The sequence below is a fragment of the Schistocerca gregaria genome, chromosome 3 (genome assembly GCF_023897955.1).
Source record: "Schistocerca gregaria isolate iqSchGreg1 chromosome 3, iqSchGreg1.2, whole genome shotgun sequence".
NCBI lineage: Eukaryota > Metazoa > Arthropoda > Insecta > Orthoptera > Acrididae > Schistocerca > Schistocerca gregaria.
In genome coordinates, this window is record NC_064922.1 from 443,008,002 (window position 1) to 443,034,750 (window position 26,749).

General features: G+C 41.9%; 1 protein-coding gene across 2 annotated transcripts in view; it reads right to left on the bottom strand.

The window, feature by feature from the left end:
• Nucleotides 1-26,749, bottom strand: part of LOC126355137 (UNC93-like protein) — a 980,883-nt gene that overhangs the window by 865,252 nt on the left and 88,882 nt on the right. For both annotated transcript variants that reach the window (XM_050005321.1, XM_050005323.1), the window contains exon 2: nucleotides 25,445-25,708. In XM_050005321.1, coding sequence (XP_049861278.1) covers nucleotides 25,445-25,692 — 248 coding nt within the window. In that variant the 5' untranslated portion in view covers nucleotides 25,693-25,708. The remainder of the gene's footprint in view (nucleotides 1-25,444; nucleotides 25,709-26,749) is intronic.

The window sequence follows — 26,749 nt, forward strand, 5'->3', positions numbered from 1 at the left end:
ATCAGTTCCTGTTTGTATAATTATTGTTGGAATATGCACCAACATCTCTGGAATATCATTCTTACTTCTTAGGCTCCAGTTTCAGTAATTCATGTATAATTTCATGAGCATTGCTGATCTTAGCTTCTGGCAGTTGGCCCCAGGATATATAGCCCCTATACACTCCTGGAAATTGAAATAAGAACACCGTGAATTCATTGTCCCACGAAGGGGAAACTTTATTGACACATTCCTGGGGTCAGATACATCACATGATCACACTGACAGAACCACCGGCACATAGACACAGGCAACAGAGCATGCACAATGTCGGCACCAGTACAGTGTATATCCACCTTTGGCAGCATGCAGGCTACTATTCTCCCATGGAGACGATCGTGGAGATGCTGGATGTAGTCCTGTGGAACGGCTTGTCATGCCATTTCCACCTGGCGCCTGAGTTGGACCAGCGTTTGTGCTGGACGTGCAGACCGCGTGAGACGACGCTTCATCCAGTCGCAAACATGCTCAATGGGGGACAGATCCGGAGATCTTGCTGGCCAGGGTAGTTGATTTACACCTTCTAGAGCACGTTGGGTGGCACGGGATACATGCGGACGTGCATTGTCCTGTTGGAACAGGACGATGGGTTCGATGACGGTTTGGATGTACCGTGCACTATTCAGTGTCCCCTCGACGATCACCAGAGGTGTACGGCCAGTGTAGGAGATCGCTCCCCACACCATGATGCCGGGTGTTGGCCCTGTGTGCCACGGTCGTATGCAGTCCTGATTGTGGCGCCCACCTGCACGGCGCCAAACACGCATACGACCATCATTGGCACCAAGGCAGAAGCGACTCTCATCACTGAAGACGACACGTCTCCATTCGTCCCTCTATTCACGCCTGTCGCGACACCACTTGAGGCGGGCTGCACGATGTTGGGGCGTGAGCGGAAAACGGCCTAACGGTGTGCGGGACCGTAGCCCAGCTTCATGGTTGCGAATGGTCCTCGCCGATACCCCAGGAGCAACAGTGTCCCTAATTTGCTGGGAAGTGGCGGTGCGGTCCCCTACGGCACTGCGTAGGATCCTATGGTCTTGGCGTGCATCCATGCGTCGCTGCGGTCCGGTCCCAGGTCGACGGGCAGGTGCACCTTCCGCCGACCACTGGCGACAACATCGACGTACTGTGGAGACCTCACGACCCACGTGTTGAGCAATTCGGCGGTACGTCCACCCGGCCTCTCGCATGCCCACTATACGCCCTCGCTCAAAGTCCGTCAACTGCACATACGGTTCACGTCCACGCTGTCGCGGCATGCTACCAGTGTTAAAGACTGCGATGGAGCTCCGTATGCCACGGCAAACTGGCTGACACTGACGGCGGCGGTGCACAAAGGCTGCGCAGCTAGCGCCACTCGACGGCCAACACCGCGGTTCCTGGTGTGTCCGCTGTGCCGTGCGTGTGATCATTGCTTGTACAGCCCTCTCGCAGTGTCCGGAGCAAGTCTGGTGGGTCTGACACACCGGTGTCAATGTGTTCTTTTTTCCATTTCCAGGAGTGGATAACCAACATTACTGCCATCTACATGGAAAATCCGATCGGCAACGACAAGACGTTTATAATAAACATGAAAAGATGATCTGATTTAGTCATCACGTCGGCACAAAGTCGGCATGGAATAATCCAGAAAATAGTGATTTAGGTAACACACGGAAAACGTAAAGATGCCGACGGTCACACGAATGTGAGTCATGTAGATCACCCACTGCTTCAGTTTGCTCGAGTGTATTTTAGTAAAGCAGGTTTAAAATTAAGTATGACATAAAATGTAGAAAGGAATGTGCATCAACGCAGAAAAGAGAAAGAGATGAGGAAAGGAATGAAAGCACTCGAAAAACCAAACACTTAACGCAATCTTTTGCATGAGCTAGCTCTGAAAGAGCTAAGCGCCCACAAAACTAATATAGTGCGTGGAGGAGTGCGCGAAGGCACTCAATATCACAGCTTTCTGTATCAATGACGTAGCCTGTATTACAAACGTTCCATTACCTCTTTCACACTTTTCACAACGAATGGATTCTCTCGGAGTAAACAAATATACGAACACAAGAAAAAAGAATACATGATTTCGACAGTCTAGTTTAGTAATATTTCTAAGCTTTCCACAGTTTTCTGTTCATATTCGTCAAGCAAGCCATGGTGGGCTTTACAAAGAAAAGTAAATGACATTTAGAAAAGAGTCTTAATGAAAAATTTTATTTTATGTACCGATATTGAAGTTTATTTATTTCTTCGTTATAATATGGCAATGATAAGAAAAACTACACGAATCTTATTGCGAATACCAAATATTACGATAAAGAACAGATAGGGAAGAAACCGCAATAAAATGTTCAGATGGCGTCATAATAGTTAAAGGAACTAGTTTAAATTCATTTGTTCAATAACCAACCGCCTTGAATACTGGTGTAAGGTCAACATGATGTTTTCTCATCTCAGTTTGTATACTACTGAAATCCACTTGTTGAAATAAAAATATATATTTTTTATGGAGGTGGTGGCCTAGCTCGTTGATATTTAAAAAATAATCATGTGAAAGTACTGCAAAGAGGCACTGCTGAAGTAAACGTTTATTGAGCAACGGTTTCGATCAATTTATTATCTTCAGGTACAAAAGTTTTTACCGTAGCTTGAATAAGGACGTCAAATAACGGTGTAGGAAATATTACAACCAGCGACAAGAAGTTTAGAAATCATTTTACTAGATTCGGGTCTGAGCTCATCTTCAAAGGCTTCCAATGATTTCTTGATGATAAGGTCTCGTTTACTTATATTGAGAGAGAGAGGTTTGATTCACTTTTTTGATCCATGCTGATCATTGAATTAAACTAAATTCCAGATGACATATCAAATCAGCAGCCTATATAGATAAATGTAACTGCCATCTTGTATTTAGTTTAGCTCGTCCATCAACATGGATGAAAAAAAAAAGAATCAAACCTCTCTGTCACAATACGGAATGGTAAAACGTGCTGACGATAGGAACGGGCCCGACGCTAGCAAATGCACAATAAAATCATTTCCAAAAAACTTGTAGCTGGTTTCATATTCCCTACAGTGTGATTTACGCAAACTGCAGAGGTGTTCTCTAACAGCTAAAATAATGTCAAATTTGATAAAAGTATTCTGTGCTACTGTCTACAATAGTAAAGGAACAGCATTGACGCAATATCGTTCATTGGCAATTGGCGCTTCCTAAGTTGACTTTCTTCTACCGTTGCACGATGTTCATTAATGCTATTTTTACGTAACATATGACTCCTAACAGTTGAGGTACCTGCCAATGAACACCTAATAATTAATCAGTTTTCAAAATCTGAATAATGAGCTGCTAATATGTCACTCATCATAGAAGTAAAAACAGTTTTCTTTTACTATCATATTTATTTTATTTATTTATTTATTGTTCCGTGGGACCACATTAAGGAGAAGTCTCCATGGTCATGGAACAAGTCAATACATGAAATTATAACATGATTGTAGAAACAGATAAAACTAAATATAAGAAACATATTCAGTTGTAGATTGTACAAACAGATAAAATGAAATATAAGAAACATATTCAGGCGACAAGTCGTTAGTTTAAATAAAGAAAATCAACAATGTAATACTGGAATTTGCTTAATTTTTTAGCCTTTCCAGGAGCTCCTCGACAATAGAAGGAGAGAGCCACGAGGATACTCTTTAGTTTACACTTAAAAGTGTTTGGGCTACTGCTAAGATTTTTGAGTTCTTGTGGTAGCTTATTGAAAATGGATGCAGCAGAATACTGCACACCTTTCTGCACAAGAGTCAAGGAAGTGCATTCCACATGCCGATTTGATTTCTGCCTAGTATTAACTGAGTGAAAGCTGCTAACTCTTGGGAATAAGCTAATATTGCTAACAACAAACGACATTAAAGAAAATATATAGTATGAGGGCAATGTCAAAATTCCCAGACTATTGAATAGGGGTCGACAAGAGGTTTTCGAACTTACACCACACATAGCTCGAACAGCCCGTTTTTGAGATAAAAATACCCTTTTTGAATCAGAAGAATTACCCCAAAAAATAATACCATATGACATAAGCGTATGAAAATATGCGAAGTAGACTACTTTTCGTGTTGAAATGTCTCTTATTTCAGATACTGTTCTAATGGTAAATAAAGCGGCATTTAGTTTCTGAACAAGATCCTGAACATAGGCTTTCCACAACAGCTTACTATCTATGCGAACGCCTAGGAACTTGGACTGTCCCGTCTCGCTTATAATATGCCCATTCTGTCTGATTAAAATATCAGTTCTTGTTGAATTGTGAGTTAGAAACTGTAAAAACTGAGTCTTACTGTGATTTAGCATCAAATTATTTTCCACAAGCCACGAACTTATTTCATGAACTACATTATTTGATAATGTTTCAATATTACACACAAGATCTTTCACTACCAAGCTGGTGTCATCAGCAAACAGAAATATTTTTGAATCACCTGTAATTCTGGAAGGCATATCATTTGTATAAATAAAAAACAGCAGTGGCCCCAGCACCGACCCTTGGGGAACGCCCCATTTAACAGTGCCCAATTTTGACTGAACATCACTACCACTCTCAATATTATGGAGAATTACTTTCTGCTTTCTGTTCTTAAAGTAAGAGGCGAACCAATTGTAAGCTACTCCCATTAGTCCATAATGATCCAACTTCTGCAGTAATATTTTGTGGTCAACACAGTCAAAAGCCTTCGTTAGATCAAAGAAAACACCTAACGTTCGCAACCTTTTATTTAATCCGCCCAAAACCTCACAGAGTAAAGAAAATATAGCATTTTCAGTTGTTAAGCCATTTCTAAAATCAAACTATACATTTGACAGCAAATTGTGTGAATTTAAATGCCCCAGTAACCTTGTATATACAACTTTCTCGATATCTTTAGCAAACACCGATGGCATAGAAATAGGTCTATAATTGTCAATATTATCCCTGTCTCCCTTTGTATAAAGTGGCTTCATTACCGAGTACTTTAGTCAGTCAGGAAACCGACCACTCCTAAAGGAAAAGTTACAGATATGGATAAGTACTGGGCTAACATACATGGATCAATACTTCAGTATTCTGCTAGATACCCCGTCATATCCATGAGTTCTTGGCCTTTAGTGATTTAATTATTAACTCAATCTCCCTCTTGTCAGTATCATGGAGGAGCATTTCAGATAACAGTCTCTGAACTCTTTTTTCTACGAGAGCTATATGATTCCCTGGGACTAGGTTTCTACTTAGTTCACCTGCTATATTCAAAAAGCGATTATTAAATACTGTACATATATGCGACTTATCAGTAACACGGACATTCCCACTACGCACTGGTTCTATATCCTCTACCTGTCTCTGCAGACCAGCCACTTCCTTTACGACTGACCATATGGTTTTAATTTTATCCTGAGACTTGGCTATTGTATCTGCATACCACATACTTTTTGCCTTCCTAATAACTTTTTTAAGCACCTTATAATACTGTTTGTAATGGGCTGCTGCATTTAGATTGTGACTGTTTCTAACGTTTCGATATAATTACCACTTTGTTTACAAGATATTTTTATCCCTCTAGTCAGCCACCCAGGCTGCTTGTTTGTGTTAGTACCCTGTTTTGAACGTTCTAACGGAAAGAAACTTTCAAAGAGCATGAGAAACGTCTTGAGAAAAGCATTATATTTATCATCTAGTGTATGAGCGCTATAAACAACTTACTACTCTTGTTCCTTGATGAGGTTTACAAATGTCTCTACAGCAACTGAATCTGCTTTCCTAAACAGCTGATGACTATATTTAACATGTGATGCAGCACAAAAATCTTTTAGAGTTTAAATTTGTGCATCATTATCTGAAAGGCCATTCACCTTTTTGCTAACAGAATGCCCTTCTGGTAATGAGGAATGAACAAAAATATTGTCTATGGTTGTTCTACTGTTCCCTTGGACTATCGTTGGAAAGAATACGGTTTGCATTAGATTATATGAATTAAGGAGTTCTACCAGCATCCTTCTCCTTTCACAATCACTTATACACTTAATATTGAAGTCACCACATTTAATTAACTTTTTGTATTTCCTATAAAGTGAACCAAGAACCTCCTCTAGCTTTAGCAAAAATGTTGTGAAATCGGAGTCTGAGGATCTATAAATAACAACAGTAAGAAGTTTAGCTCCACTAAATTTAACCACACCTGCACAACATTCAAACACCTTCTCAGTGCAGTACTTTGAAACATCAATTGACTCAAATGGGATACCGTTATCCACATACATGGCCCACACCGCAAAGAGCTCCTAGGAAAGCTGCCAGCCAACCTGTACCCTGGTAAAGGAAGCCTCTGAATTATCTCCTTATTTAAGAAGTGTTCAGATATACCAATAATTTCAGAGTCAACATCTATATATAAGCAGTTCACTAGCTTTATCTCTAATACCCTGTATATTTTGATGAAATATACTAATTCCTTCATTAATCGGATACCTGAGCTTTGTCGAAAGTGGTTTCTTTGTCAGAGAGACTTCCATTTAGCATGAATATCTATCAGCTGACTTCAATCTAAAAAAGGTACAGCTCTAACGCCCACAACTACCGGAATTTTCCCATGAGTGATCCCACCACCCCCACCCATGCTGTCACCTATAAGCTTTGCCAACCTCCCCTTTCCATACGCGTTGAGATGCAGCCCATGTCTAGTGAAACCCGTCCTGCTGATAGACTCCACCGACACCACTGAAATGTAACTCATGCCTTTTGTCATCAGAGCACCCCCAAGTCTCATGTAATTACGCCTGACGGCTGTATTAAGATGAGGCCGATCGTGACGTTGAAACAGTCTCACGAAATGCACATTCGTGTTGCCAGTCTGAGTGGCTATCTTTTCCAGGTCACTATCTATGTCATAATCCCCATCCCTATCAATACTATTACCAGCCCCACCCACAATCACTACCTGATCCTGTTTAGTAAAATCCCTACAAAATCCCCCTATGTTAACAGTCACCTGAGCAAATCCTGCATTAGGCTTCACAATGCTGGTGATCTGGTACTCACTCCTCAAAACTTCCTGCAACTGCTGGCCTACACCTCTACCATGAGAACTACCTAACAGCAGAACCTTCTTCTTTCTCTTAGACTTTGCAACTGTCTTAGCCACCGTAACTGCTGAGGTCTGCTGCATACTTCCTACATCTACAGCTACTAGAGATTCCTCTCCACTAGACTCTGACAGTTGGTCATATCTATTACAAACACCAATAGTAAAACTATCTGAAAATCTCCTTCTCCTAGCAGATCTCTTGCCAACAGCCAGCTCCCATTCCCCAACCCCCTTCTCCCTCCTCATCCTATCTAGCTCCTCCTGTGCGTTTTTCAACTGCACCTCAAGGGCACAGATCTTACGCTTCTGCTCCTCTATCAACTTACTCTTGCTACATTATCTGCAGTTCCAGGAGAGGATCTCACCAGAATGCCCACTGCATTCTCTCCAGTGAAAATACTTCGAACAACTCTCACACCGCAATCCACTACTCACGAACCTACGGCAAAGCCCACACTTCTCACTCATGGTAATATTTTACAGTTATTGAAACAAGAAAACAACTTCATCTAAGTTCCGCTACTACAACAAGAAGATGTTAAAAACTGACTACAATAATCACAAACTAGCTCTACAAGGGAAGTAACTACTATTATTTCACCGGAAAACACTAAGAACACCGGTTGAAGACTACTAAATTTCCTAAATAAACTATTATACACAAACAATTAATTAGTACTTAGCTTTCGATGCGCCGCTACAGCTGCAACTGATCAGCGAGGAATGTAAACATGGGTAAGAGGTTAAGTTGCTCGATACGAAACACTCACAAATATCAGGTCACAACACAAGAAAGGCAGAGGTGAATGAAGAAACCACTAATAAGTCACTTATATAGTAAATATTATCACAAAAACCGTTAAAATATATATGTGAAACCTAAAAATACATAAAAACTTGGAGAGCGATCTCACAGGCAGTCACGCGCTTATGACGTCACACCAAAGAGTAATGGAAATGGAAACGTAAGAATTTTCTTCAGTAGAAGTTTCTTCCTTCATATAACCTGTGTTTCAAATTACCCGATTCTAGTTCGTAAGGAGAAGTATTACATCTGGATTAGCGCATCAACGTTTTTCGACGAATGGTTTATTCGCTTTCTTTCTTTTCTCCATTTATACTATTTTTTGCCCTGACCAGTTTAATGTCCTCGGGCTTTGACTTGCTTCGGACGGGACACGATATTTTTTGCAACACAAACAAAATTTAGTTAAAAATAGAACTAGACATAGTTTATGCGTTGGAAAGAGCGCATGCTTTCGTCCGCACGATGTGGCAAGTACCTGAATTGTTTCTTTGAAAAGTCACGACTTCATACGTTTACCGTTGTCATCGATTCCATTAACAACGACCTCGTTTTCGATAAGAAGACAAATAATCTTCCTTCTTTCCTTTGCAGATCGAGAATATTACTGCCTTCCTCCAAAAGTCATCACGAAATTTAAATTTTGTTGGATAGCAAGGGTTGGAGTTTTAAGTACAAATGATGGTGACTTAAAGTCGCTCGGGTGTCTCAAAAGTAACTCATTCCTAATTTTTTGGGACATTGCTGTTGGAAATTTGATGAATAAACTTGATAAACTAATTCACTAACTTTGCAAACGCTTCAGCTAATGATATATCCAGTGTTGCAAAACGATGAAATAGAGAAAAATTGCTGGAATCCTCATAACAAAAACAAAAACTAACTCAGGAGTGTCATACAAGTCGGATGCTGATAGCGTCTACGTAAAAAAAAGAAAAAAAATGTTTAAAATTACCCTTTAGAAATTCGAACGTCTTGGGATCTACGTGTCTTTGTAGATGAAAAGTTGAATTTCAGTGCACATGTGGAAGGTGGAATCTCTGTGTAGGACATCATAACCATTGACACGAGTGACTATTGGCTTCCTGTGACAGCCTTCAGTCAATACTCGTTACTTACGGCAACAGTAAGTTTTTCCACATAACAGGTATCATAAACCACTTGATGAACGTATTGTAACCAAAACACGGCCAAGACAGGTTTTGTGGAAGTACAAACCAATACAAGGATTAATAATGTTCCTGACAATTTGCCGGGTGGATCTAAAGTACTGACAGCTTTTTGCTTGGTACTTGTTTCGGAGGCAGGACATTACAGGGTTACATAATATCACTAAATACTGAATATTGACAAAATGAAATGAATACTGATTGAATGGAAACATGACTGGATCGCTAGAAAAAATGCACATTGCGTCTGTACATTTTTTTAAAGTGAGTTGGAGATTCCAGTTAAACACCCATGGCACTATCAAAGGGAAAAACATACTTCATGACTGAGCATTGTCCATATGCCGTACACGTCTATAGACTTTGGAAGAGGTTGCCCAGCAGATGTGATACGAGAACAAAATATTGTGGAATGCAACAAAAATGCAAACTGAGGTCATCGGTTCCATCGGATTAGGGATGGATGGGGGAAGAAGTCGGCTATGTCCTTTCAAAGCAACCATCTCGACATTTGCCTGAAGCGATTTTGGGAAATCACGGAAAACTTAAATCAGGATTACCGGACGCGGGATTGAACCATTGTCCCGCCGAATGCGAGAGAGTTTGTTCAGTAATGATGTTCGAAACATATTTCATGACGAAGAAAGATGGAAGTTACTGATATCCTAGTTAAACCGAATTAATAAATCAGAGTACTTAATACAATAAATAATATTGTAGAAAGTCGCTAAGATATGGAGAGAAATGGCACAGTAAACGTGTACGTTACCGGCAAAACGAGAAAAAGTTCATAATAGTGTGACAGATTTGGAAAATAAGGGATCATGACTGGACAACAGAGGTAGCCTCTGCGTGTCCCTGAGAGAGTAATGTCAAGTGCTACGAAAATTAAGTACAAAAATGAAGTTGACCTTTATTATTTGAAGTTATGAGGTACTAGATAAAATAGAGAACTAAGGAAGTTATAACAACCTTTACTAGAAGATTTAGAAGCTCTTAACATTTTATCGCTACACCACATCTGTCGTAACAGAATTGTGAGAGGCCCAGCCGAAAAGTAATGGCTCCGAATTTTTATTCTGTTCTCAGTATTGGCAGAGGTGTTACATGTCGTGCATATTACTCCGTTGACATGCCGCTTCTCTGACGGAAGTGGGAACCGCCGCAAGAGGGATCCGAATTGTAGCGTATTACGTGAAGATGTAGAGCGTAAGTACGTCGCTTCGTGAGAGACGCTCAGAAATCTGATCTGAAAGCACGAATTCGAAGAGTTCGTCCTCACATGCGACACACTGTCCTTCAGCACGGCAACGCCAGCCTACACAGGAACGCTGCGACAGCTGCAGCAAGCTGACGCCTTGGGTTTCACTGTTATCGATCATCCTCCATACAGTTCCGACTTTGATCCATGCGATTTTCATCTGTTCCCTACACTTAATGAACGTCTTGGAGGACTTCACTTCGATAGCAATAAGGCGGCGCAAGAAGAGGTTCGTCTGTGCCTCCGCCAATAAACACAAGCCGGCCGCGGTGCTCTCGCGGTTAAGGCGCTCAGTCCGGAAACGCGTGACTGCTACGGTCGCAGGTTCGAATCCTGCCTCGGGCATGGCTGTGTGTGTTGTCCTTAGGTTAGTTAGGTTTAAGTAGTTCTAAGTTCTAGGGGACTGATCACCATAGATGTTAAATCCGATAGTGCTCAGAGCCATTTGAATCATTGAATAAACACAAACATTCTACAGTGACGGTATCACCAAATTGAACGTCCGTTGGGAAATATATGTTTGTCGCCAGGATGAATATGCTGAAAAATAATAACATAAACATGAAGGATCAGAATTTAGAGAGTTAACAAAATTTCAAATGATTCAAATGGCTCTGAGCACTATGGGACTTAACTTCTAAGGTCATCAGTCCCCTAGAACTTAGAACTAGTTAAACTTTACTAACCTATGGTCATCACACACATCCATGCCCGAGGCAGGATTCGAACCGGCGACCTTAGCGGTCGCGCGTTTCCAGATAACAAAATTTGTTTTATTTAAAAATGCTCTAAGAATTTTCACTTAAAAAGAAGTTCGGAGGCATTGCCATTCAGCACGCCCTCGTAATTACGGCAGTGATGGTATACTACTTACACATTCAGAGCAGAAAGATGCGACTGCTTGGGTACTTACAACCTTAATATGAACGAAACAAAATATTTACGAGGTACCTCCGCGTGCAGAAATGGCAGAAGCACTATAAAAATATCTGAAAAAAATTATCGAAGGTTCTGGATACAGAGATGAGAAATATTTGACAAAAATAGATGGAAGAAGACATGATATCAAAAGCGAGACAGATGTCTTGAACGGAAAAAGAGGGGTTTGAAGGGAGAAATACCAACGCATGATCCACCTCCTCCACCCCCACCTTCCAAAACCACCACCACACATACTACGAGTGAGAGAGGGGGACGCAGAGAGAGAGACTATGTATTACAAGTCAGAAGAACACGATACATTAGAAGCACCTCTTTGTCAAGTGTGTACGGTAACTTTGGGAAAAACTTTCTGACGATACAACTTTTTGCGACAAGAAGACTAGATGAAGCATAGGAGGTGACATTTATATCGGGGAAGAGCGCTACATAAAATGAGAACTTTCGCCTGCAGTCTATTGGTCGTCCACTAACGATGAAGAAATTTCTCGTAGAGCCGTGAGCCACAGTATGTAGTCGGCCAGCGACCCTCCAGTCAGCCGCTGCAGGCACTTACCAGTACCGCCGAGACTCGATATTATCCGTCATCGGCTTCGGAGGGTCTACTGCTGCCGCCCTCGACCAGACGTCATGGCAGACGGCGGAAGTCCTCGGCCGATCTGGATGGGGCGGAGGGGGGTGGATCGGTAAGGGCGGAAGTGGCGGAGCGGTGCGGGGTTCGGGGAGGGGGCTGCCAGTACTGGTCCACCGTCTGGCGAGCCTCATGAGGTCAGTCGATAACCGATACTGGCTACGCTATAAGTCTGCCACATGGCTTCCTGCCCACTCAATAAAATACTTGCGGCCTTGGCTTCTGGCCCACCGCACTGGTCCTGGCGTGTCGCTTCGGCTCCAGGTAACGCTGGTCCCAATAGCTACGGCAGCACTTCGAACGTGCTCCGTGTCTGGCGCCTAAATTAATAGCCTTTGTTCCATCCGAATGGTACAGAATGGGACTTATTCTCATAATATGCCTCCTTGCTCCGAAATTAAACGTAACAATCAAAAATTAAAACAATAATAACACGAATATAAAATGCGTGCGAGGCAGACAAGACGGAAATAGGAATACAGGACAGAAAAAAATGAGTTTGGGGCCACAAAAAGCTGAACTGTCTCTCAAATTCCCTGTAATTATTGTTGATGTCTTGCTATGCATTAAATAGTTACTGCCGTTTACCGTCGCAATGGGAAATTGCCCATGACTGAAGAACAATATCAGGAAGCGTAAGGATCTGGGCGAACCAGAGGAATAGAAAAAGAGCGGATGGTCAATGTTGTCTTAAATTCCCTGTAATTATTGTTGATGTCTTGCTATGCATTAAATAGTTACTGCCGGTTACCGTCGCAGTGGGAAATTGCCAATGACTGAAGAACAACACCAGGAAGCGTAAGGAGCTGGGCGAACCAGAGGAATAGAAAAAGAGCGGATGGTCAAGTTTCTGGCTTCGCTCTATACCGTTCGTGAACAGAGAGAAAGACTAGAATCTTCCAGAATATTCCGAGACAGCTTTATGGCCATTAATTAGGCAGATTATTTTAAAAACTTGGGGAAGCTTATATTTACCGGCGAACTACATCCCGCCTGCCAGGTTTGAATAGAAGCTAACGAACGTTCCAAAGCAACTAAACCAAGAGTTGATATAGGAAAGGACGCGGATGCTCATATCAGTAAATCAATAAAATAAAATAAAAATGACCCACAAGCACGGGAACGGGACTAAAATGTGATAGTGATAGCAACAGAACTAAACTAACTGCAAGTCGTAGAATAATAAGATCACGAAAATATATGAAAACAACATACGCCTTTCATAATGGAAGAGAAAGAGAACGACTGAAAAGGTGATACTTCAAAATCACCTTCGTTTGATTCAAGTTAAATTTATCAACTATGTTCTGTAATTGTAATAATATTAAGCAAAATTATGGGAACTGTCTAATTGTTGCTAATAAACGGAAAATCAAAGATTAAGATTCGTTGATAGGTTTCATCATATAGAGACATCCTTGGCAGAGATAGGTAGGACCATTGTGACGAATACCGGCAAAAATGGATATCCCATCTGTTACGAATGGACAAATTAATATTACTACTACAGTTTTGGCGATATACTCCGCAAGGTAAAAGAACATTGGAAGACCTGCAAAATGATGGAAGGACCAGGTGCTGCTGCAACAGGTTGGGGGAAAGCCTAATGCATGACGGAAGAAGGGAAGATGTTCAACTGGAAGTCAGTTCCGTAATAGTAAGCAACCTTTATGGGAATTAGTGTGTCAGTGAAGATCGCTCCCACATACCTGGAAAACATCTAATTTGCTTCAGTAATGCTACAAATGCTTACCACCGTATGGTCATGGCGGATCACTTATGTTCCTTTGCTTTTTCTTAAACCATATAAACCATTACGGTTAGGATTTAAATGTTCTTTATCAAGTCACGATTCAGCGCGATCCTTGCAAATGCAGTGGATGACAACTCTGCCCATACAACGAATGTCGTTGATAGTAATTTATCCTATGTTTTAGCCTGAACTGGAAAAACTTCAACGATCTTCAATAGAAAGCTAGAACAAGCAAGATACACCCTTTCAACAGTTAAGTTTCTGAGACAGACTCAGCGTCCAGTCTTATCATTTTTTGTAGTTCCCTCGGCAGCATAATGATAACGTTTATTAACCATAAGTCATCTGTTCCATTGATGGCATTGACTTGAATTTTAGTAGTACACCGTCCTCGGTTACATTAATTGACAAAGACGTTAACCATTATAAAACGGTAACAATTATTCTGTATGTATCGTAAGAAATAAAACTATCGTATTCATTTTATTGATTTAAAAGCGTCAGCAGCGCAACTGCGAGTGCGAAACACATCACCGGTCTTCTCGCCCTTCCGGCGTGTATTTCAAAATGGCTGTAAATGGTTAAGGACCTGCGCAGTTCCCGAGCATCACATGCTACAGCTCTTACGAGTCTTCCGAAATGTGCCGTCTGTTTCCGCGAGGATACGCACTGTGGAATGATATGCTCGTTCCGGATGCTGGAGCGCCTGTAACGCACGTGAAGAGCTTAGGAAGTTACAGCGGATAGTAGGAGGCCGGTTATTTCCACTTGAATCACCTGTGCGTGACGCGGAAGTGGCTCCTTTCCCCTCGCTACTTCGTTCTCTGGGTCTTCGCCGGCATTCTCATTTATAGCCATTATTTATTACGAATGCGACCTGTTGAGACGTACAGCCACCCGTGTTGGCCCACTTAGCCCTGAAATACAGCCCCATAAACTTTGCATTGCTTTGTCCGGTGCGTGATCTCATGAGGTGTGTGTTTTTTCACCTTCACTTACTACAAAGAGATTTATTACAGTGAGAAATTTAATGTTTAACTGTGAACTCTTGGTGTTTTTATTTACGTAGTGTACCTGAGTGGACGTGTTTCTTTAATGGTTTCAGACAATGAACACCACTAATATACAATATAAATTTCCACTCGGCACCGGAGTGTACGGTGCTTTGAAAATTCCTGTCAGATTAAAACCGTGTACCGGCCAGGATTGTAATTCGGAACTCTGCCTTTCGCTACACCGACTCAGCTGTAAATGTACGAAAAATGACCCGCCCCAAAGCTTTTATAGGCCAGTGCCTATACTCCTATCTTCCAAACCCCCCAACACGTCTTACAGGGTTAGCATTCCCCACAAAGAAAAGGTATTGCCGATAGTATCCTGAATAAATCCCCCATACCTTGGATGAGAGGTGTTTCCAAATGTACTTTCTTCAGGAGTGCTGGTTCACTTGTGTGAAGTTTGGAAGGGAACAGATGAGATACTCGCCGAAGTAAAGCCGTGAGGGCGAGCCGTGAGTCGTGCTTGGGTATCTCAGTCGGTACAGCACTTGCCATAGAAAGGCAAAGATCCTAGATTCGAGACAGTATCTGGCACACTGTTTTATTCTGCCAGGAAGTTTCCGACCACTAATTTTCTTCGTGGTTTCTGGCAATTTGCTTCATTCTTCAATAATATTGACATGCCACAGTAAAATGGTGGCACATAAACGAAAGTTTCTGAATAGTACACCCAACCTAATCCCTTTTGACATTAGCCCATTTCATTCTTCTCATCATTTCCTCCTTAACGTTTTTGTTTCAGTGCATGTTTTTTATTAATAGTATTTAGGGTGATGAACACTCTTCACATGACATTTATGTTTCACGCAACGATAGACCAGTGCCCATGTACTTAACTTCACTGGATGATGTAACAAATTAAATGAGACATTGTCTTCATCCTGGATGTTACAGATCTCACTTTTGTTTCACTGAGCTAGTTTGTATTCTAGATACAGCTATTCCACACTGGCGATAATTTGAGTTTTGGGAAACATAACCATTTGACATAGTGTTCTGGTTTACTTTAACGTGTATTTTAAAATTAGATAATATGTTTATAAAAGAAAAAAGACTAAAATTGAGTTCCCAAAAAGATTTAAAGAATGCTTATATTTGAGAGGAATGGGGGATGAAAGCAGCCGTGATCATTTCGAATGAACTGTGCAAGCATTTGCCTGAACTGATTTAGAGGAGCCAAATAAAAAATAAATCACTATGGTTGGACGAGTCCAGCGTATGGAAATGGTCTTCAGCAACTTTAAACAACTCGTGCTCCAAAGTAGAAGTAAATGTATAGTAGCTCCCAAGAACAATCATCTGTTTATTCGAAATCGTTATTATTTAATAGTGCAAGAAAAATTTTGTTTCTGAAAGTACTGAAATGAGTTTATTAACAAAACTTGTAGCAACCAATAGGCATGTCCATTACAAAAAGTGTTACGATTCGACATTTCTGAACCACGCACTCTGTATAGAGGCAATTCCACAGCGATCGTGCCCAAGATGATGCAGGACCTCAAAACTCAGTGGTAGTGTAATGACCATTCAAAGTCGTTGCTACCTGTTGCCATCAATAAGAACCCACCAATAGCCGGCAAGCATTTTGGCAAATTTATAAGTGTCCATGGCTGAGACTTTGATGAGGCTGTGAATTCCGAACGCCTAAGGACGAGTCGCAGGTCGGATGGTCGAGATAGAGAGGGGCCAGAGGATCTTGACTAAATCATAGCAAAAAGACGTGATGATATACTGGGTCATGTTTCCACTGTTCCTACTTTATCTCTTCCTCAATGGTTTCACTCGGTGAGATGGTTTGCTGCGTCGATCCGGAAGCCGACTTTGCCATTCTGTTAAAACCTCTGTTGAGACCTATGGGTAGACAGGAAAATGCGTCGCAATTGACGTCTTTACCACGAGGCGTGTTTTTTAAGGAAGTATCGTTTTGAAATTGAAGAGAGACGTGCGAAGATATCTCAGTAATTTTATTTTTACCCCGAAACCCTCTACCTTAATCTACTTTTGTACATAGTTTCTGTCAATATTGAGGCAATTGTCGTAACTGTGTACTGGTTTTTTAATACCCTCCTCACAGAAGTCTGCCGCCTGACTTGTTAACCACTACATCACCACTGTTTTGACTTCGTCATGGTCTTGAAGACGTTGACCGCCCAGGTGTTTCTTGAAGTGCAGGAACAGATGGTACTCACTGGGCGCAAGAACGTGGCTGTAACGAGGTTGATCTAAAGTTTCCCATCGAAAAGGTGTGATGAGATCTTTGGTCTGATTCGCCACATGCGGACGGGCATTGTCTTGCAGCACAACGATGCCCTTGCTCAACTTCCATGGACTGTTGCTTTGACTCTTGTGTGACGTAGACCACCAATGTTTCATCGCCCGTGACAATTTGGCTTAAGAAATCATCACCGTCGTGGTGGTACCGCTCAAGGAAAGTCAATGCACTGTCTAAACGTTTGGTTTTGTGCACATCCGTCAACACTTTGGATACCCAACGTGCGCACAATCTTCGGTAATTCAAGTGCCCAGTCACAATGCCATACAAAATACTACGAGAAACATTAGGAAAGTCATCCCAAAAGGAGGAAATCGTAAAGCGTCTGTTTTCTCTCACCTTATTGTGCACTTTCTGCGCTAAACTTTCATTAACGACCGAAAGACGCGCACTCCGTTGTTCATCAGGCAGATTTGTGCGGCCATCTTTAAATGCTTTCACCCACTTTCTTACCATTCCATCACTCATAATGTTTTCTCCGTAATCTGCACGTATCTCACTATGAATATCGATCGCTTTTAGGCCTTTAGCACTAAGAAATCTTATAACAGCCCGTACTTCACGGTCAGCGGGACTCACCATTATCGGAGGCATCTTAAACACTCAGTACACAACGTAAACAAGGAAAAATCAGACTGTAATGGCATCAGTGCGTAGATTAAGGTATAGGCTTTCATGTAAAATAGCACGTCTTTTTTTTTAATTTCAAAACGGTACTTACTTAAAAAAACACGCCTCGTACTAAATCTATAACGGATACCTTAAATGGAACTTTCGAGCAGCTAATCGCAAAGTTACAAGCGCTGTACCGTGTATTCCGGCAGCCCATTTTGTAGATCGAATATTGTCAGTAGATGATTACGATCAGCGAAAGGCTGGAACCGTGTTATTTGGAGTTATTTCTGTATTTTAGTGGCTAAAGCCCTACGACTCAATTGGGGAGGAGTTTTCTTGAGACGCGTCATTGAAGCTTTGCAACTGACCGGGTGTAAATGACGAAAGCCACATAGTGTTTCGGTGGCTTTTCTTTGTTTATGTCACAGTTTGTCGTACGCTTCAACTGTGCAATCCTCTATCGGAGCTAGTTAAGGAGGTGTACAATGGTTGCCGTGTGTCGTACGAATTACAAGTGATAATTTCTTTTATCCGTCAAATAGTGTATCTATCTTATAGTCTTGTGTGTTACCAACTTCCGGATGGTTCGCTACTGGAAAGCCCAGTTAAGAGATAGGTGTGGAGAATATAAATATTGCACTTAAAACATGATAGATGTACATATTGTTCCATTAAAGTACTAGACACTTGCCAGAAACTTGCTGCCATGATGTCCAGCGCAGAGACTTTCTACTGTAGACTGGCGAAGTTATACAGATCCTCAGAGGCCGCCCTCCGTGATGATAGGTCGTCTTGCGTTCACGGAATGAATGTAGTAGTTTTTTTGCTCATTAAGTCAGTACTATTAGCAACAAATACCGTGATGAATTATGTGTACAGGGGCAACAGAGTTACACTTCAGAGCCACCAGGACAACGGCCTTGACGAATTCGCGAATTGTCACTGCTAATGTTACTGACTTTCCTGTTAGTTACGGCTATAATGTTACGTTCCACATCTTTCACAGCAACAGTTGTGCCATCTGCAGAGAGAACCCAATTTGTGTCACCTGTCGTCGTTAGTCAAGTACTGACACAAACCTTTCACAGTTATACACAAATTCAAAATTTCGGCTAATGCAGTAAAAATCTGCCATCCATTGTGCCTATGAATGATTGGGCTGTTTATGATATTGATGACATTGCCGCCATGATTTTATGATTGTGATATATATATTTTCTAAATCTGATGTACAATGAATCACCATAGAGTAGTGTGTGGGTTTTTTGTGCTGGACTGGAACCTGAACACAGAACCTAGCCATTCTCGAACAGTGTCTTATGGTCTGAAAGAAATTTTCGCCACATTACTGTAAAGTACCTCTTGTTTGCTGCAAAATTCATGATCCCATCTATATAACCATTCTGAAGTGCAATCCGAAATATCACAAAGTGCTCGACGTACCTAAATGGCATGCCGGTGAAATGACATGTATCTGATCCTATGTATCAGTCGTCGTATTACAGGATATGGGTACATACATATCTGCAAAATGTCTTCTAACAGTTTCTGCAGAACGTTGTACTATACGTTCATCAGCTGCTAATCTGAAATCTTGAGTCATCAACTCTGAAGTGCCGTGAGTTGTTGCTTCCTTTCGTTACAAGTCTCTTTTGAGTTCATTGTATAAATATTCATAAAGCATTATTCTTTATTGCCCTGTTCATTTCACAATGTTGTATTACTGTCGTGACCATCTATAGACACTGGCTGATGTAGGATAATGTAGAAACGCCTGAGAAACATCTTTTCACAATTTCTACCGAACTATACTACAGTTATTCATCATTTCGTAGTCCGTCTCCGATAGCTGAGTGGTTCGATTCCCGGCTGCGTTGGAGATTTTCTCCGCTGAGGGACTGGGTGTTATGATGTTCTAATCATCATCATTTCATACCTATAGACGCGCAAGTCGCCGAAGTGGTGTCAAATCGAAAGACTTGCACCCGGCGAGCAGTCTACCCGACGGGAGGCCCTAGTTACCTGACGTTTTTTTATCAGTTCGTACTCGGCAAACCTGTACCAACAAGTCTGCTAAACCAAAATAAAACGAACTGAATTACGATAAGTAGTTGCCCCCCACTGAAGCAAGTGACGGACCGTTCAAATTAGGGAGAACATGTGATTCAATATTAAAATATAACAGGTCAAATACAGCCAACTAGCACGCAACGGACTTGCCGCTGACGGTGAAAAGCCCGGCCACTTGCAAATGAGAATCTAGACGTTTTTCAAATCACTGTAGCCTAGAGTAGTTAGGTGCAGTTATCCAACGTCGATCGTCTGTTGGGGCCATTATAAATTTAGCCCATCAATGGCAAGATGAAGCGATGCGAAATTCAGTGCTCATAAGCAAGAGTGGGAGGAAGGGGAATTCAGACATTGTGAGTCTGATTGCGGAGCTGATCATCATTCTCACACTGCTTTCATATTGACATAATTCACGCCATTTCTCATTCCGCACCCAGCGTACAGAGCTTCATTCTAATTCTGCAGCCTGTTTTCTACTCAGTTTTCAGAATGATTCTTGTACCCATCACAACGTTGTGTTATGTGACATGCTCAGTTTCTATTCAGTTTCAGATGGTTTTCTGTATGGTCCAGTGTTGAGGTCATTGAGAATTCGACTGTTTTTCTTCGTACGTGATCGCAACGCCGGCCGGGGTGGCCGGGCGGTTCTAGGCGCTACAGTCTGGAACCGAGTGACCGCTACGGTCGCAGGTTAGAATCCTGCATCGGGCATGGATGTGTGTAATGTCCTTTGGTTAGTTAGATTTGATTCTTTCTAAGTTCTAGGCGACTGATGACCTCAGAAGTTAAGTCGCTTGATGCTCAGAGCCATCAAATATAGTTTTGTAACCACCTCTTCAGTCTAATTACTCTGAGTACAAAGCGCCACATCAGCGCCAGGAGAGATAGCCCTGACAGTAGCGCAGCGCTGACAGCCATTGTGGGATCGCCGACTACATAAGCAAGCCACTAAAGAGAAATGGGCGGGGGGGGGGCAGAAGAAGGTGCTCTCCTTAAGTCCTATGACTGTGCAGACATATGGAGATAGAATCCGATAGCTTTCACTCACTGCCAAGTGAGTGTTGTCAGCCTTCCGTCACATCAACACATTGCACTGTCACTACGCCAGCTGCTCAATACGTCACATAGTGCACATCGCATCAATGAACATATTACGGGAACAAATTCTCAATTGGCTCGTATATGCCCAGTTAGTGAGTCGTGTTATACCGAGTCAAATCTCCCTTGAGAACTTTGTATTCGTAATTTATGTCACAATGCAAATGGAGAAATGTAATAGTGGTGACCCCCAAACCCAATTCCAATCGAATTCCATTTGCTTACTGAGTTACTACATTACCCTCTGCCCATTAGGAGTCAGAGTAAACAACAAACATTTTCGTGAGAGGATACATTAACTACTGTTTTCAGCTATATCGTTTCGTCTAATTCCCCACACTGTCTTAGTTCACAAAAGTACCGATTATTCCTTCATTCGACTGTTTGTGTATCTGTCTGGCGCATGTGCAGAATTTTTTGTGAGGAAGAAGGAGTCACAGAATACAAGAGTGCTACCGTTATTTTGCAAACTTAAATGCTCCAACGGTATTCAGACATAATGCTACTGAAATCAAATCCTGTTAATCCTGGCACCTCGCACTATGCCAACGTCATTTATCTTTTGTACGATTAATTGGTATGGTATGTCAACCATCATTATATCTCTCTACACTTTATCTGCATATTGCATATTGTTATTTCGAACGGTAAGAGACAAGGACATAATTGGGGAAGTCGAACTGTGACGTCAGCCTGAAGTACTAATGTACTGGTAAATGTACCAGAATATTTACCAACCACTTTCAGACAAGCTAGAAGAGTGTTTCGTTTTGTCGTAGTGGCGAAAATCGCTTTCTATACGTTGCCTGCACTATCATGTGTTACACGTGTTTTGGAGATCATCCAAAACGATACATTCTGATTATACGTCTGGTATAGGTCTGGATGGCATTTCCTCCACGCTGAAGAGCTTTTTCCCGTTGTCTCGACAACGATACTGAAGGTAGGTACACAAATATAAATTATACCCTATAAAGCAGGTAGGAGTCAGAGTACATGAAGTAAAAGCATCAGCAGAGAAGGAACTGAGGGAGTGCAATAGACCATCTCCTACGTCATTCAATATGTACATAGAACAAATTGGAAAGTAAGCCAATCGCAAATTCGGAAAAATCAATGAACTTTAAGGGGAATAACTGAAACGTTTAAGGTTTCCCCTAAGACTGTATAATTCTGTCAACTACATCAAAACAGTAGGATTATCAGTTGAATGATAAGTGTTTCGAAAGATGGGTATAAAACCTACATCAACAAAGAGTCGTGAAATGACGTTATTGTCACTTTTCGGCTTTAAAATTATTTATTTGTACAATCCACTCTTGTCATTTCTACCCTATGGCCAATATTAAGGGGAATTATTGTGCTTTAGCACACACCAAAGCCAAAAATATTATTTAACATACGTGCATGTCATCGTAGCATCGTTAAGTTGGCTCTAACAGACTCGGCACCTTCCACGATCATATGGCAGTCAGCATGTCGATGGAGCTGTCAATTTTTCCCGCACATGGGGCCACACACCGAGCATTCTGATCTCTGGAACTGTTATCATCGTGAAAATCTCATGTGGTTATGTAGGCCGTGAATATTGAACAAGTAGTATATGATTTGCTGGATTTAATGTGTTTACAGATTATCCTTCAACTTCCGTCATCTTTTGGCGAAGGTAAGCATTTCAGAAAGCATATAACGTTAAAAATATTGTTGTAGTATTTGCATTGGTGTAAATTTGTGTGTGTTGCTCTAGGTGTTGAATATCTGCGCTTAAAGTACAATACTACTATGTTTCTACAACATACAACAGTCCACAGTACACTCATTATTCATTATAGTTGCTTTACCGCTGTGTGGCACTCTGTAAGAATGAAAAAAGAAGAAAACTAGTGAAATAAATTACCACGAATTTCCGGTAAGAAATACATACTTGGGACATGTGAAATACTTGGTGCATGTGATTTATCGAGAAAACTTTGCGCTAAGTGCGCTGTCGTATACACCAGTAGTTTATTATCAACATTTTACCGCGGGAGATTAAAAATCTGATTCCAAAAGAAATTTTCTGAAAGCAGGTAGCGGTCACCGCTGATTTCCAAGTTACCCTCGCCATTAAATTCCAGTGTCAGCAGTATCTAGGAGACAAACTGAAAAGCAGCCTTCGTTTAATCGGTTTGTTGCACGCGTAAAAGAAGTGCAAGCCCTACGCAAGAACCCGCACAAAAGAACAGAAATTTGGAAACTGATGCGTTATCGGCACCTCCATGTCCCAACACAGAAACGGACAAGACAGTAGTTTTATTCTGGAAAAATTCACATACAAATACATCACCACCATATAGCGACGGGGAAAACGGCGAGGAAATGCAGTTGCCTCCTCATGTTGTCAACAACTACTTCCTAACCGCGAAATGCAACGTAAGTCTTTAGTTATTGTCTTATGCTGCTACCATTATTAAAATATTGAAACGTTGCCGTCTTACAAACGTAAAATTTACATTTTCCTGAAATAACTCCCATTTTAATAACTATTAGAAAACAAAAAATTCTAAATTTGTGAATTGTAAGCTACGCATGCTCATAAAAAGTACTGTATTTTTTTCAGTTTAATACTGGTAAGCTTTCATCATTGGTCTATGTCAGTCGATAGTCGTACTCAAATTATTAAATGAGATATCGTTTCAACCCGGAAATATCTGATTTCAGCAGTTCGCATTCATCTCCGATAACCGATTTGGTATATTCCCGTGACATCGTAGAAACAGCAGAAGTTACCTGTCAATGGTTCAAATGACTCTGAGCACTATGGGACTTAACATAGGAGGTCATCAGTCCCCTAGACATAGAACTACGTAGACCTAACTAACCTAAGGACATCACACACATCCATGCCCGAGGCAGGATTCGAACCTGCGACCATAACAGCATCGTTGTTCCGGACTGAAGTGCCTAGAACCGCTCGGCCACAACGGCCCGCATATCCGTCAATGCTCTTCGTGAATTCCCTAAACACAGTGTCGGATTTTGTGGCAAGCGCTCTCCCGTACTAGTAAACTTACGGTGCACGTAAATGTGTATAGTTGAGAACTCGAAAAAACGGCATGTTTTTCTTGTAACACTGGGGAAAACGTTTCAATAGTGCTCTTGTGAGTAAGTATTTCTTACCAACTGCTCTGAAGTAGATATCTTCCTTCGCTACATAAACTTACGAAATACCGATTTTTGTACTCCAAACCGCTGAACCAAAAGGTGCTGCGTGTTTAGCACCATAGATTGCCTCCTCAGTAGCAGTTCGTAACAGTCGACAGTCAGCGTTTTGCGGCAACCACCTGAAGTCCACATCATAAGAAGTAAAGGTAAAGTGCTGGTCCAGCGTACTATCTGGCAATGGCTAAGCCTTAGAAATAACTCATCTACTATACTCCGCAAGCCACCCAACGGTGCGTGGCGGAGGGCTCTTTACGTGCTACTGTCATTACCTCCCATCCCTGTTACAGTCGCGTATGGTTCGCGGGATGAACGACTGCCGGGAAGCCTCCGTGCGCGCTCGAATCTCTCTGATTTTACATTCGTGATCTCCTCGGGAGGTATAAGTAGGGGGGGGGGGGGGTGAAGCAATGTATTCGATACCTCATCCAGAAACGCACCCTCTCGAAACCTGGACAGCAAGCTACACCGCGATGCAGAGCGCCTCTCGTGCAGAGTCTGCCACTTGAGTTTGCTAAACATCTCCGTAACGCTATCACGCTTATCAAATAACCCTGTGACGAAACGCGAAGCCCTTCTTTGGATCTTCTCTATCTCCTCAGTCAATCCGACCTGTATGGATCCCACACTGAGGAACAATACTCAAGTAAAGGTCGAACGAGTTTTCTGTAAGCCACCTCCCTTGTTGATGGACTACTTTTTCTAAGGACTCTCCCAATGAATCTCAACTCGGCACCCGCCTTACCAACAATTAATTTTATATGATCATTCCATTTCAAATCGTTCCATACGCATACTCCCAGATATTTTACAGAAGTAACTGCTACCAGTGTTCGTTCCGCTATCATATAATCATACAATAAAGGATCCTTATTTCTATGTATTCGCAATACATTAAATTTGTCTATGTTACGGGTCAGTTGCCATTCCCTGCACCAAGTGCCTATCCGCTGAAGATCTTCCTGCATTTTGTTGCAATTTTCTAATGCTGTAACTTTACTGTATACTACAGCATCATCCGCGAAAACCACATGGAACTTCCGACACTATCTACTAGGTCTTTTATATATATTGTGAAAAGCAATGGTCCCATAAAATTCCCCTGTAGCATGCCAGAGGTTACTATAACGTATGTAGACGTCTCTCCATTGAGAACAACATGCTGCGTTCTGTTTGCTAAAAACTCCTCAATCCAGCCACACAGCTGGTCTGCAACGGCATCCGCTAGAGAACCTGCACGCCTGGGTGAGGGAGTTGAACCGGGCGTTCAGACAAGTCCGCTGCTGACCACCTTCCCGTCAGAAGGCGTCGACGCTAGTCTGAACTGTCGGTGCTATTATAGCTGCCATGGTGTTTAGTTTTATATAGATCGATGAAACATGCACAGTTACAAGTAGTACGGCCTCAGCCGACGACTTACTTGATAACGACGACCGGCAGGAAGATGTTGCTGACGATGAGAGACGCGTAGATGGTGGCCAGCGAGGCGGTGCCCAGGCCGGCGTCGGCGTTGACGGAGCTCTGCAGGTTGCCGGCGCCCTGGAAGGCGGTGAAGTGCAGCATGAAGGCCAGGCTGAGCAGCACCACGTTGCGCGAGATGCGGCGCCGCTCACAGGACGCCGGCACGGCAGGAGGAGCTGCCGCTGGCTTCTCGTTGACTGCCACCATTGTTGCCGTCTTCTAGCTATAAAAATTTCGTAGTGTAACAGTAAATTGCTGAAATGTTGGTTTCTATTATTGCTTTGTTGCAACTCTCCATCCGAATCTATCCTGAGCAAGCCTCTTCATCTGCGAATAACTACGGCAACCTACATCCTTTTGAACCTCCTTCGTATATTCATCCCTTGGTCTCCTTCTAAACATTTAATCCCCCACATTTCGCTACAATTGGTCATCCCCTGATGTCTCATAATTTGTCTTAGCAACCAATCCTTACTTTTAGTCAAACTGTGTCACAAAGTTTCTTTTCTTCCCAACTCTATTCATAAGTTTCTAATTCGTTAAATAACCTACCCATTTAATCCTAAGCATTTTTCCACAGTACCACCGGTCAAAAGCTTCCACTTGCTTCTTGTATCTACTTTTGTCAACTACGTTTTACTTTAAAAAAAATGGTTCAAATGGCTCTGAGTGCTGTGGGACTTAACATCTGAGGTCATCAGTCCCCTAGAACATAGAACTACTTAAACCTAACTAACCTAAGGACATCACACACATCCATGCCCGAGGCAGGATTCGGACCTGCGACCGTAGCGGTTTCACTTCATTTCAAGGCGGCACTCCAGACAAACACCATCGCAAAAGACTTTCTGACACTTAAATCTGTATTCGATGCTAGCAAATCTCTCTTCTTCGAAATGACTTTTCTTGCAACTGCCTCTCTACATTTTATATCCTCACTTCTTATGTAAGGTGCAAATTTCAGGATACAAGTTCCTCATCGTCCCCTAATTTAAATATTGGACAACATTCCATTTCCCTTGTTTTCCTTTTGTTGGTACATCTTACATCCTCTTTTGAAGACACTGTATATTCCTTTCAGCTGTTCTTCCAAGTGATTTGCTGTCTCTGGCAGAATTACATGCTCATCGGTCGAATTCAAAATCAATGCTTTTTCTCCCTGCACGTTGTTTCCTCCCACAAATTTTCGGTACTGCTTACTCACTGTGAATATTGAACAACATCATGGACGGACTACAATCATGACTCATGTCCCTCTCATACC